At 32.4% G+C, this 13,587-nt stretch overlaps 1 protein-coding gene across 1 annotated transcript in view; it reads left to right on the top strand.

Moving 5' to 3' along the window:
* The window catches only part of SYCP1 (synaptonemal complex protein 1), a 69,306-nt gene that overhangs the window by 7,766 nt on the left and 47,953 nt on the right, over positions 1-13,587 (top strand). Inside the window, exons 5-11 of the mRNA XM_087959541.1 lie at positions 759-805; positions 4,239-4,403; positions 5,059-5,126; positions 6,873-6,946; positions 7,839-7,897; positions 8,836-8,905; positions 10,691-10,764. Of these exons, the coding sequence (XP_087815667.1) occupies positions 759-805; positions 4,239-4,403; positions 5,059-5,126; positions 6,873-6,946; positions 7,839-7,897; positions 8,836-8,905; positions 10,691-10,764 (557 nt within the window). The remainder of the gene's footprint in view (positions 1-758; positions 806-4,238; positions 4,404-5,058; positions 5,127-6,872; positions 6,947-7,838; positions 7,898-8,835; positions 8,906-10,690; positions 10,765-13,587) is intronic.

Below are 13,587 nucleotides of genomic sequence, written 5' to 3'. Positions count from 1 at the left end.
ACGCATGAATCTGCCAAATGATTTACTAATTAAAATTTATATACAAATTTAAAAAAATGACTTCGATAAATTTCATTTTGGATTTAAAAGTCTTTTAAAGACTTTCTGAGGAGACAGAAAAGTAGAATTCTGGGACACTTTAAAGGAATTAAAAATAAGATTTTAAAAGCAAGTTAAGGAAAATAAAGTTGGTTTATTTGATCAAGGTTAAAGTATAAACTTTGTTGTTTCTGGTAAGATCATAATGGATTTTTGCTGACCAAATGACTAGCTTTAAATATTTATAGATAAAAGATAAGATGGGGAAGAAGAGATCTGCTGTATTTTTAGAGAAAGTGATAAATTACTGTGCTACAAATAAAAACAAGTTCATTTCATTAAGGTTAAAATGGTTATGCTGTTATCTCAGGTAATATTTATTTGTAAAATTTGTAAAAAAAATCTTAATGTGCCTTGCTGATTAGGATTAAATGAGGGTTTAAGAATTGTTTATACATAAGATGAGATATGGGAGGAAGGGAGCTTTTGTTGTATTAGAGAGGGTGATATTAATGAAATTGTACTTGACATGATGAAGGGGGAAGTTATTTTCTTATATACATTTTCTTTACTATACATTATTTTCTCTTTATATTTTTTATTCTTTGTATTTTTCTTAGTTTGTAGTTTTTATCTTTGTAACTATAAACTTTAATAAAATTGTTACAAAAAAGAAATATTCATATTGAATGGTCAAAATAAAATGTTTCATTTTACAGACCCTTCTCCAGAGAAAGTAATGCTTGTGCCTGACATAGAGCAAGAGGTTAGTTAATTATATAATTATAAAAGTTGTATTAAAATTTAGATTGCATTAATTTGGGATTTGGTTATATTCATTATTAATATTTTGTGAGATAATAAGAGGGTAGCTATTTTAGATCAGCAGCTATACTCCATGTCAAAATGAAAATAATATTCCTATCAAAATACAGAACCCTATTTACTCATGTGTATAAAATAGCTCATCAGTGTATTTATTAATTATCTGGTAATGTATTGGCAAAATGCAATCTTTAGTACAGTTTTTTTTTGTAAAAGTTTCACAAAACATAATGAAAATAAAGTATATTTTTTTGAGAACAGCATGATTCCAGGTTATCACATCTTCATACAGACATAATCTCAGTTACATATTCATCTTATATATTCAATTTCATATCTTGTGACTATTTTATCAATTTCTCAATAATTTTTCCCTTCCCTTACTTTCCTCAACCTTATTTTATGATTGTCTCATTCCTTTCTAATTCAATCTTTTTCTAAATTTCTATATCTTTCTAGTCATTATACTTGTACTTTTGTCTGTCCTGTTTACCATTTCATATATTCTTTTTCCATTATCATCCTGAAAGGGAAAGGAAAAAAGATAATTCCCTCCCCTTCCAAGAATTAAAAAGCAAGGTTTTCCCCTATGATTACCAAGTAGAGTGTGTCACCTTTAAATCTTATAATTATTATCCTTTCAAATCTCATCAAACATTTAATTTATACATTATACAATTATAACATTCAGTTTCTAATATCTATTTTATATCATATAACTCTCATCAACCAAATTCCGCTTGGTACTTTCCCTTAAGAATACACACTAAATTCTAAAAAAAGAAAATATATATAAAAATAATGAATAAATTAGTTATTCTATTCAAAATCATCCTGGCAGCTGATATTGATTTCATTAAAAATCTTTTGCATTTCTTTTCAATTGTAATTTTATAAATCATCAAGTATTTTTATTCCTTCTTATTTCCATTTATTGCCTTTCTTTATTACATTTAATTATTAGTAAGCATACCATTACATAACAATACCAGTTTTATCTTTCACTTTAATCACCTATGTTTCATATTTTCTAGCTCATTACCATTTCTAATATAACAACACTATCTCTTGTACCCTTGCAGAATCCTCTTTTAATTTATATTTTAACCATTATCTCTAATGGCTAATACCTTTAATCCTTGTACGTTTCCCGTTTCTTTATTTCCTGTTTCTGTCCCTTATAACTTCTTTTCCTTTTTATCTTTCCCCTCTTTTTCTCACCACCCTTTTTGTCCCCCCCTCTCTCTGATTCTCCCTTCTGTAATCCTCTCTTATGCTTCTTCCTAATGTGTTTATTTTTCAAACTATTCTTTTTTTTAGTTGTTTCCTCAAATCTTGAATTTTTAACTCCTTTCCCCCCTTTTCCATTTTACCCCATGTTGCATTGTTCGATCATTAAAGATGGCTTCTTCTTTGTCCAACCCTTCTTGTTCTTCAAGCATTTCTTGTTGTTTTTCATAGTTCAAAATCTCCATTTCTAAGAATTGAAGTGCAAAGCCAAAGGATCCTCCTCCCTCTTGTGACTCTTCTTTCATTTTTTAAGTTCCATTTTTAATTCCTCAAGGAGTACTGCCATTTTAAACACTTTTAAACAACCACCCGATTGATTTTAATTCAAACCGCTAAAAATCCAACACCCAAAATTCCAAAAATTGCCAAGTAATCCAATGTTTCTTCTTGCTTCTTTCTTCCACTTTTCCTTTCCGGGGGCTCTGTTATCTTTTACCAAAGTTTCAGTTACAATGTATCCTTTGGAAGTCTTTTTAAAGTTTCACTGTTAATTCCTTTTATTTCCAGGTGGCACTCTCTGTTGCTTCCAAGTTCCACCCTTTCTTTTTTTCCTCCACTTTCCTCCTTTTAAGGGCTTTAGAGTATCCAGAAAATCTTTATTTTCCCTTTGACACTTTAATTTCAGCTTAAAATTGCTATTAGTGTCAAAGTAAATTAACACAAATTTATTATTTAAATTTCTTCTTAACATTCAAAGCCGATTGTAACTGTCAATATGAGAAGAAAAAATCTATTTTGCTTTTCCCCTCTCTTTGCTAACACTTTAAAAAATCTTCTTTTAGGAATAACACTCTTAATACTTTTAGTTCCAGGGTACCTTGCATAGATGTTGTCTCTGCTTAGCCTGGTCTGTCAAGCTCTCCCCTTTGTCTTCCCTCCTGCTCAATCTTGTCCGGTCGGGTTCCTCTTTGAGGTGGCCATTTCTGACCACTGCTACAACCGCCTTCGGGAAAGGGAGTAATGGCCAGCCGAGGAAGAGAGATGTGGCTCCCCTCAACTCAGCTGGCAGTCTGCCCCCTCTTTACCTCTATGGTGTGGCTTCAGCCCCGAATCCAAAAGATCGGGCCGCTCCGGTGGCGAGCACGGATCGAAACCACGCACAATTGCAGATTTCGGTCCATTGCCGAAGAAGCCCAAACCAGAAGTCAATCTTTAGTACATTTTTATCTGCATTTCTATGACCTTATTGAAGTGTTTTTCACTCAATATGAAATAGTTCACATTTTTTTAATATAACAGTTCTTCGTGCAGCTTTTTTGTTTAATATGTTAATACACAGTTTAGATGTGCCAAGTTTATTATATTTCTTTATCACTTTCTAGAGAAAATAATGAACTTTTAATATTTGGCTAATTCTTACAGGTAGATAATGTAGATATGATTGGTTTTGTCCATTGTACAGCAATACTTTTGAAACTACATGAATAGGAAAAAAACTTTTATTGAGGGAAAGGTAACTATTCATACTGAAAAATATGAATGAGAACAAAGGCTATATATCATTTATCTTACTTCTCTGTTCTAAATGTATACTTACTTTAATGATTTTTTAAAATTTTAAATAGCTATCCATGACAGCATGTGACAGTTTCATGGATCATGAAATTTAGCCATCCTTAAAGAAAGCTGCTCATAGCATCAAACTTGTTTTTCTGATAAAAACTTCAGAGTTAATTTAGGCTAAAAATGAAACTGCTTTAGATTGGTGATGATTTTTTTGATGTAAACATGTAAGTAGATTTTTAAAAAAATCAACTTTTGATACAGTTATGAAATAAATACAATTTCCTGAAGGGTACTATTAAGAAATAATCACCTACAAGAAAAAGTAATTAGCTAATTATAGAAAATTACTCATCTCATTTTTTTCATATTACTAGTGCATTGCCCGTAATAATTTAAATCGTTGTGGATAACATTTTCTGAGATGAGAAAAATATTTTATTGACAATATTATAGCCTCTTCTTTTTATGTTGCATATTTTGAGTATATTCAAGGCCAGATTTAATGGCAAATTTGTGTACTAAAATGAGATAACACTTATTTAATTAATTGTTTATTACACTGAAACCTATTTTTGTAGAATATGGAGACAATGAATGAGCTTTATTCAAGGCTTTATAAAGAAGCAGAAAAGATTAAGAGATGGAAAGTCAGTGTACAATATGAATTAAAGGAAAAAGAGAAAAAATTGCAAGAAAATAGAAAGATCATTGAAGCATTGCGTAAAGCCATTCAAGAATTACAGGCAAGTTTTTATTGTATGTTGAAATGACTTCAAAATAAAGTAATACAGAAAATTAAAAATTCTAAAAACTTAACATTTAAGCTTTTATGCAATTTTAAGATGAGTTCTGTGAATGTTTTATTATTTTTCCATTGTATGTTAGGGTAATTGTAAACAATAATCTTTCTGTTTCCCAATTCATCTCATTCAAAATTTCAGAGATTTGTCAAAGCTGTTTTTACTGATTGCACATGACACTATCATTATGGATATGTTTATATACTTTTGTTTCAATAAAATTCATAGAAAAATGACATTAAGACTCACCCTTCTGTACCAAGAGTGAACATAGAAAATTGTTAAATAATCCATTTGTTTGCTGGGCATTGATAGCCGCCTTATCCTGTTTCACCCAAGCATACACTATCCCCCCCACCTTTTAGAAAAGATAGTATTTCTAACTTCACCATAACTTCATTGTTGCTGGCTTAAAATCTATGCTATATTAAGGTAGATTTTAAGTCATGTTATCATGCCATTGCAGTGGGATCCTAAGAGCTGGTAAGTGAGATGAGTTGGCCATTCCTCATCCAAAGTCATGAAGAAAAGTCCATGTTTTTATATTTGGGAGTCATAATTTACTCAGACTAAAACATATCATTTGCATCTTTATTAGTTTGAAAATGAAAAATTAAGCCTAAAATTTGAAGATGAAATACATGAAAACAATGAACTTCTAAAAGAGTAAGTAATACTAGTAATACATTACTAAAATAAATTACTAATAAAATAATTTATGGAACTTAAATTATTGATTATAGCAAGCGGCAATACCCTTCTTGGCTGATTTCAAACAAAGCTAAATATTATATTCATAGTACAGATAATCCTTGACAATTGGGACTGGAATTTTTATCCTAAAACCTAAGTCATTGCAGTTGTATGTTGAGTTTGATCCAATTTTAGTACTCTTTTTATGATGATCATTAAGTAAATTACTGTGGTAAAGGAACACTATAGTCATAAGTATGAACCCATTCTTCTGAATGTCACAAATCATGATCACATTATGGAGGACATTGCTGTGGATTATAAATATGAGACAGTTGCCAAGAGTCCAAGTTGCAATCACATTTACCTTGGGACGGTGGAATAATCATAAATACAACGACTATCATATGTGTGATGACTATACATTTTTCAGCACTTTCATAACTTCAAATGATTGCTAAATGAATGGTCATAAGTCAAGGAGGCTCAGTGGGCTGAGATAGTCAGCCAGTTCCAGGCCATGATACAGTCCCACTGAAAGAAGGCCCTCCAGTTCTTCGCCTTCAGCGGCACTTCCCTCCAGCCTTCATCCAAAGCCCCGCACTAGGAGGCTGAAGCAGACCCCAAGTTGGAATTTCTACCCCACTCCGACCCACACAAAAAGATCCCAAAGGCAGAGACTCTCTGCAGCAACACAAACATTCATTGCACATATCCGGCCCAGGAGTTTGAGGACCCCTGATTTAGTGCAATATAAAAATGCAAATAATTTTTCTGCACAGCACCAACATTTTCTTGCAGACCACCAGTGGTCCATGGATACTGTGTATCTATATCTATAACTATATAGATGATATACTAGAGTGCCCTAGGTAGAAATGATATAGAACAGTGGTTCTCAAGCTGTGGTCTGCAGACCTATGGGGGCTGCGATATCACAGGTGTGTGTGTCTGTGCTGTTATGATTTAAATCTTGAGTTAAGTCTTGGAATTCTTAAAAGATATTTAAAGGAGATCTGTGGTGAAGAAAAGGTTGAGAACCACTGGTATCGATCAACCACAACACTTCAGATTTTTTTATAAACAATTTGTTATTATTGAGCAAGCCAATTCAATATTTTCTCTACTTTCATGAAACTATGGTATCAAATCATACCTTGGTACCAATAATTTCATCTCAGCATAGCTCATGACTGAAATAATTGTTAGCTGATCTTAACTATTCTGGTGATAAAGTAGCATTTTCTCTTTATTCTGACATTACCAGAGATAGCTGGAAGTTAAACTTTATCACCCTTTATTACACTTGTATCTCCCTTCAATTGGATAGAAGTGAGAAAACTTGCAGTGATTGGGAAAAGAGGCAATAAAAGGCTAGCTACAATTTGGTAAAGAGAATAGCAAATTTAATATCAATAGTGTTTTATGCTGGCTCAGGAATGGATGAAGAGCATATGCATTTCTTCTCAGCCATGGAGAAACGTTGTATGACATTTTCATTATGAATAAGCAAGCTTCCTTCCACAACAAAGCATTTCGTTAAAACAAGTAAGCTGTTAAAAATTTGCGCCTAGCAGCACAAATCTTTCCCTCCCCCTTTTTGGCAATAGGTCTTTTACAATCAGGTGATGAAACTACTCCCAGAATTTTTAAATTGCTGTGTAAAGAAATTTCTTTGTAAAGCAATATAATATTGTTAATGTTATCTTTTCTCTTCAGAAATAATGCTACAAGACATTTGTGCAACTTACTCAAAGAAAAATGTATGCAATCAGTGGAGAAGTGCAATAAATGTAAATATTCTTATCAGCCTTTACTTTTTTCATACTATATATCACATCAAAAATATTATTTTACTTATTTATATGTGAATAAAAATATTAAATTTATTAATTTTCTAAATTTCTAAATAAAAAAATGAGGTGGTTCTTCACAAAATGTTTTATTACATATACTATAATGTCAATCTTACATTCAGAACTATTAGGTGGCTGGTCAATTCCTCAAGAACTATCATGCCTAAATAGAAGTTAAAAAACACCTATTTAAAAAGGTGTTTTAAATTAAAATTGATTACTTGGTTCAGCATAGAATGGATGGATGAATGGATAGATGGATGGATAGGTTATATGCCTTTAAGTTGATGTCAATTCTTAGTTCTCATATAGGTAGATTTTCTCCAAGAGGATCTGTTTTCAATCTCATAAGTATGCCAGCATAATTGAGTGTACCCATATTGCTACTAATGGTCTTTTCTTTTCTTCCACTTTTCCCAGCATTATAGACTTTTCAAGAGATTAGGTCTTCATATAATGTGTCTTAAGTATCATAATTTGAGCTGGGTCATTTGTGCCTCAAGGGAGAACTCTGCTTGATTTGTTCAAAGAATCATTTGTTTGTTTACATGGCTAACCATGATAATTTCAAAAGTCTTCTCCAACACCAAAGTTCAAAAATGTCAAGAACATAGGAAGAAAGCATTTTTAAAATAAAATTTATAGAAAAATTGATAGGACAATCAGAAAAGCTTGCTTTATTATGACAGATCATAAAATATTCTGTCCTAAATACCTACTAACATTTAATCCTAATTTAATCCTAACTTGAATTATGTATTGTTATTATTACTGATATATATTATTTGACACTAATATTTCTTACTCTACCATATCAATTTTGTTAAAGATGAATGTGAACGAGAAGAAACCAGACAAATGTATGTGGATCTTAACAATAACATTGAGGTAATACACTGAAAATACTTAAAATAAATAAATGTTTGGACCTGTAGTTTAGTAATGAATTTGTAGCTGGACCCTGAGGACATTAGATGAGGCCATTAGATCTTTTAGCTAGGGATGGAGGAAATGGCAAAAAAGCAGAAAGAGATTGTTGTGATGCATCAATATCTAAATTGCTGTGGCCTTTACCCCCCCCCCCCCTTTTTAAAATTATAGTTAAGAAAAACTCAGTGAAAATATAATTGACTGTATTGACCAGCGAGCTGTGGTGACATAGTGGTTAGAAGACAGTATTGCAGGCTAATTGCCAACAGTTAGATTTTCACTGGTTCAGGGTTGATTCATCCTTTCATCCTTCTGAGGTCGCTAAAACGAGGACCCAGATTGTTGGGAGCAATATGCTGACTCTGTAAACTGCTTAGAGAGGGCTGTAAAACACTATGAAGTGGTATATAAATAAGTGCTATTGCTATATTTGTCTAACGTTTATTTCATTATTCTGTTTTAATGTTTTGGAAAGATTTTATTGATTTATTTCCTTTATAGCCCACCTAACAACCTGGTCCAAAGTCACCCATAGACTGATTCTGGATGAGCATGGAATTCTCATTATCAATCGTATCTATAATTACTACCATACCACACTAATTCCCAATAAATAGTATGCCATCACATCATATCTAGAAACTTCATTATTGCTTGAACAAATGGAATCTAAAAAAAGTAATAATTTAAAAAAATGAAGAGGAAGTTGAACAGTAACTAGTCCTGAACATAGAGAAAGTATTGCAGGCAAATATCAATGACTGAATATTATATTAATATCATGGGACACTACTGTACACAATAAATATTATTGTTACTCTGAATATCTTTATAAAATATGACTATTAATTTCTTCTGGAACATTTGTTTTTACCCAATTTTATTTACATTTTTAGAGAATGATAAAGGCTTTTGAAGAACTTCGTGTACAAGCAGAGAACATCAGACTGGAAAAGTATTACAAAAGTAAGAATATTATATCTGGCATATGTTTGATGCATAATAAACTACCAAACTAAAATAGTCATTAATATTTGGAGAATTATATAATCTTATTTGTTGTTTTCTTATTTGATCCTTTATGAATGCCACATAAGTCATCTTCAACAAATTAAAAGAGAGTTGCGAAAGTGTAATTTTGGTTGAGGTTTTGAAATTACTGTCTCCTGTTTTGTTATGTTCTCTTTATTATAAACACATATGAAGCATATAGTGGACTTACTTTGTTGAGACATTAATTGACATTCAAAATGTGGAACATATTGCAAAAAGTATATGTGGAATTTATCAGAGGTTCCTATTGGATTGTGTTCCTTGAGACCAGGAATCTAATCTAAGTAGGAACTAGTGAAATAGCTCTTTATAACTTTAATAGAAAAAGGTATAGGTAGTCCTTGACTTAACAATCACAATTGGGACCAGAATCTTGGTTTGAGCAAAGCAGTCATTAAGCAAAATGCTCATATGACCATTTAATTCAACAACTTCAATCCAGTTTCTCCCAGTTGCGGTTGTTAAACAATTACCCAGATTGTTGAGAGATTGTGTGGGGATGCCTCAGGGAATGGAGCATGTGTGGGAAAGCTCAGCATCACTGATAAATGGAAAACTGCTGCAGGCTGGGAGGCTTGGTCTGGGAATAGACCCACTGGCATACTTGCCACAAGCCAGGAAGCCTGGATCTTCTCCCCTCTCATCATGCATTGGAGGCCTGGGCCATCTCCCTATCCATCATATCTGGGAGCCAGGCCTTTTCTCTGTCCTACCGTATTTGGGACCTGGCCTCTTCTCCACTCCTTCATGCCTGGGTCTATTGAATCTTTTTGTCTTTTGCTGCAGCTTCTGAAAGAGCCTTTCCAGCCTTCAGAACAACTGCCTTCACTACAAAGATTATTGTTCGGAAGGATAGAAAGAATTGGAGTCACAATACCCCTGAAATCATAAGGGCACGTGCACTGCCAAGTGCATTAATTTTTATCATGTAACTAGGTGCTGCAATGACTGTAACTATAGGCAGGGTTATAACTCTTCAGCATCATCATAAACATAAAACAGTCACTGAATAAATCAAGGACTCCTGCATTACAAATAATACATATGGAATGAGGGAACAGGAGAAGTTCAGATCCTAGTTATATCTTGGGCAGCGAATTAGAAAGCATTGGAATCTAATCTAAGCAAAATTAATGAATCATGTTTTTTTAACTTTAACCAAAAGAGATTTATTTACAGGAAGTATATTGTCAAGATAGACAAAATCAAGCACCTGCTCCTACAAGAGCTGTGTATGCCCAGAAAAAAAGCAGAAGGAAGTGACTTATATCTGATAAAGGCCATACACACATGTCCTGTTAAAAATATTCTTATCATGTACTCATGTTGGCTTGTCTCTAAAGTGGCTTAAGAAAATCCTGACAAAGTGAGACATTTTGGCAATAGCTTGCAAAAAACTTACGCAGTAGGTTATCCCATCCAGCATAAGCATCCTGTCTTGTTCCTTGACATGACTTTTTATCAGCTGACATCTTTAAATAGTATTGGTCTGCTATCACTCCAAGACTTGGTGATATATTTTGGAGCAGGTTACTTATTTGAGGTTGCAGTGAAATCAGGATGAGATATGATTTTAGCATACAAAAATATGTCAATTATCTTCTCATTTTAAATGGAGGACTTTATTATAAAGATAACATGTTTTACTTTCTTTACTAATTTAAATGTTAATAATGTAAATTATTGTTATTTTGGAAGTAAAAGAAGCATCTGATAAAATAGAACAGCTTGAAAAAGGACACAAGAGAGAGATAAATTCCATGGAAAAAGAGGTTTGTTTATGATTACTTATTTTTGTTAGATTAGTTATAAGTAATGGATATCAATAGCAATAGCAACAGCACTTAGACTTATATACTGCTTCACAGTTACAGCCCTCTCTAAGTGGTTTTACAGAGTCAGCATATTGCCCCCAACAATTTAAGTCCTCATTTTACCCACCTTGGAAGAATGGAAGGCTGAGTCAACCTTGAGCCTAGTGAGATTTGAACTGCCAAATTGCAGGCAGCCAGCAGGCAGCAGAAATAGCCTGTAATACTGCACTCTAACCACTGCGCCACCATGGCTCATAAATCAACATTTTAAATTATTTTTCTGAATAAATCTTTTAGGGACATTTTGTTTTATAAAAATAATATAGTAGTTGGAAGTCCTTAACAGTAAATTGAAGCTTTCTCTTAGAAGGTGGTCACAATCAGTTGTAATAAGAACATAGTAAAGAGATGAGTTAATGCATTTGAGAGAAAAAAAGGTGGTGTTAAATTATTGAAATCTCCATTCTACATTGAAAGGAAGACTAGCAGAATTTAAAATACGTTTTGTTAAAAATCATGGATTTCCAAGATCCATTTTTATCATCAACTTCAACCCCCCTGCTTGGTTCATGAATCCAAATTGAAGCTTCCCAAATGTATTCTTTGTTGGAAGATGAATGAAGCGGAGTCAACCACTTGTGTCACAATAACTGTAGTTCAAAATGGAAGTAGATACTGGAATAGGGAAGGCGTGGCAAAATTTTGTGCATAACTCTAAACTATAGTGAGCAATATCTACAACCCTTTGGATCACATTAAATCTAGGAATAGTATGTTGAACATTGTATGCATGTATGTACATATATGCATGTGTACTAAAAAACCCACAAAACAAACCATACCAATTTGGAATGGGAAAACACATGACTTTTTTCAGGTTAGAAAGCAGAGACTAAAACAAACTTTTCCACCCCAGTAATAGTCTTCATTTGAAATGTCATTAGTATGAGAGGTAGGAAACCAACTAGGGAGTGAAATTAAATTCCTTCTTTCCTACACTATATCACAATCCCACTTAAAATGTTTATTTCCTTCCACAGGAAGGCGTGCCATCCTGACTGCAAATTATAACCCTCTAATGCTAGTATTCTTTTATTCTTGTGGTTTATTCAGTCTTTCATCCATGTGAAAATTGCAGCTCTATAATACAATTCCCAGTCAAGTAGGCCGAATCCTTCCTTTTCTTTGGTATCTTGCAGCAAATTCAATTTGATTCTGGGTTTTTTTCTTTTGCCATATAAAACTCGACATCAATTTGTTCAAATTATTAAAAAACTTTTTTTCCAATTTTATGGATGCATTTTGAAAAAGAAATAATAATTTGGGTAATATGTTCATTTTTACTGCCACTATCCTCCCCATAAAAAATAGTCTTAATTTATCCCATTTTTCTAGATCTTCTGTTATTTGCTTTATTAACGGGTTGTAGTTATCTTTTTTATGCCTCGCCGAAATTATAATCCCCAAATATTTTATTTTGTCTACTATCTGAATGTCCATTCTCACTACTAGCACTTCTTTTTGTTTATTTGTCATATTTTTTGTAATTATTTTTGTTTTCTCCCTATTAATTTTTAGTCCCGCAACTTCTCTAAATTTTTCTAAATTGTCTATCAATTTTGGTCCCGAATTTTGTGGCTCTTCTAATATAAAAAGTAAATCGTCAGCGATGGCTTGCAATTTAAACTCTTCTTTTTTATTTTTAACCCTTTAATTTCTGTTTCTTCCTAATTGTTCTTGCTAAAACCTCCAAAGTCAAAATAAACAAAAGTGGCGATAATGGGCATCCCTGCCTTGTTCCTTTTTGAATTTCAAATTTATTTGTTGTCCCCCCCATTCACCAAAATTCTAGCTTCTTGTTTATCGTATATTGTCAATATAACATTTACATTTTTTGTCCAAAATCCATATATTTAATTTGCTGCAAGATAAAATCCCACTTCACGTTATCAAAAGCTTTTTTGGCATCTAAAAACAATAACGCCACCTGGTCACAACTATGATCTTCGTAATACTCTATAACATTTAAAATTGTCCTTATATTGTTTTTGAGGTGCCTATGTGGGAGAAATCTGTTTTGATCAATATGGATGAATTCGTTTAACTTTTTAAAAGTCTTTCCACTATAATTGTAACAAAAATTTTGTAGTCCACATTTAATAAAGATATTGGTCTATAGTTCCCAACATCTGTTTGGTCATTTCCTTCTTTGGGGATAATTGTAATCATGGCTTCCTTCCAGGATTGTGGAATTTTTAACTCATCTATTTTAAGCATTTTACTACTTATTATTTCCTGTTGAGACTTATAAATCTCTGCTGGAAGCCCATCTGGACCTGGTGCTTCATTGTTTTTCTGTTTATTTATTGCCCAATTGACTTCCTCTAAACTTATTTTCCAATTCAAGTTTTTTTCCTCATCCGAAACTATTATAAGTTCTATTTTCTTTAAATAATCTCTCACTTTTTCCTCTGTTGGGTATTCCTCTTCCTTATATAATTTCTCATAATATTTTTGAATTATCTCTCTTTTTTTCTTCTTCTTGATAACAAATTTCTCCATGATCATTTCTTAATTTGGTAATCCATCTCTTTTCTTTTTGTTTTTTCAATTTGTGGGCCAACCAACGAGCTTGTTTATTTGCATTTTTGAATAGATATTGTTTTTAATTGTTGGGCTAGTTCCTCCTTCTCTAATAAGTTTATTTTGTGTTTTATTAGGTCCATTTGTAATTGTATTTGTTTTTCTTGAGGTTCCTCTTGTAATTTCCTCTCCAAATCT

Source organism: Notechis scutatus, chromosome 3, assembly GCF_049901735.1.
Source record: "Notechis scutatus isolate UNSWTSFEM ecotype Mainland chromosome 3, rNotScu1.2, whole genome shotgun sequence".
Taxonomy (NCBI): Eukaryota; Metazoa; Chordata; class Lepidosauria; order Squamata; family Elapidae; genus Notechis; species Notechis scutatus.
The sequence above is the reverse complement of the archived record's forward strand: the minus strand, read 5'-3'. Positions and strand labels throughout refer to the sequence as shown.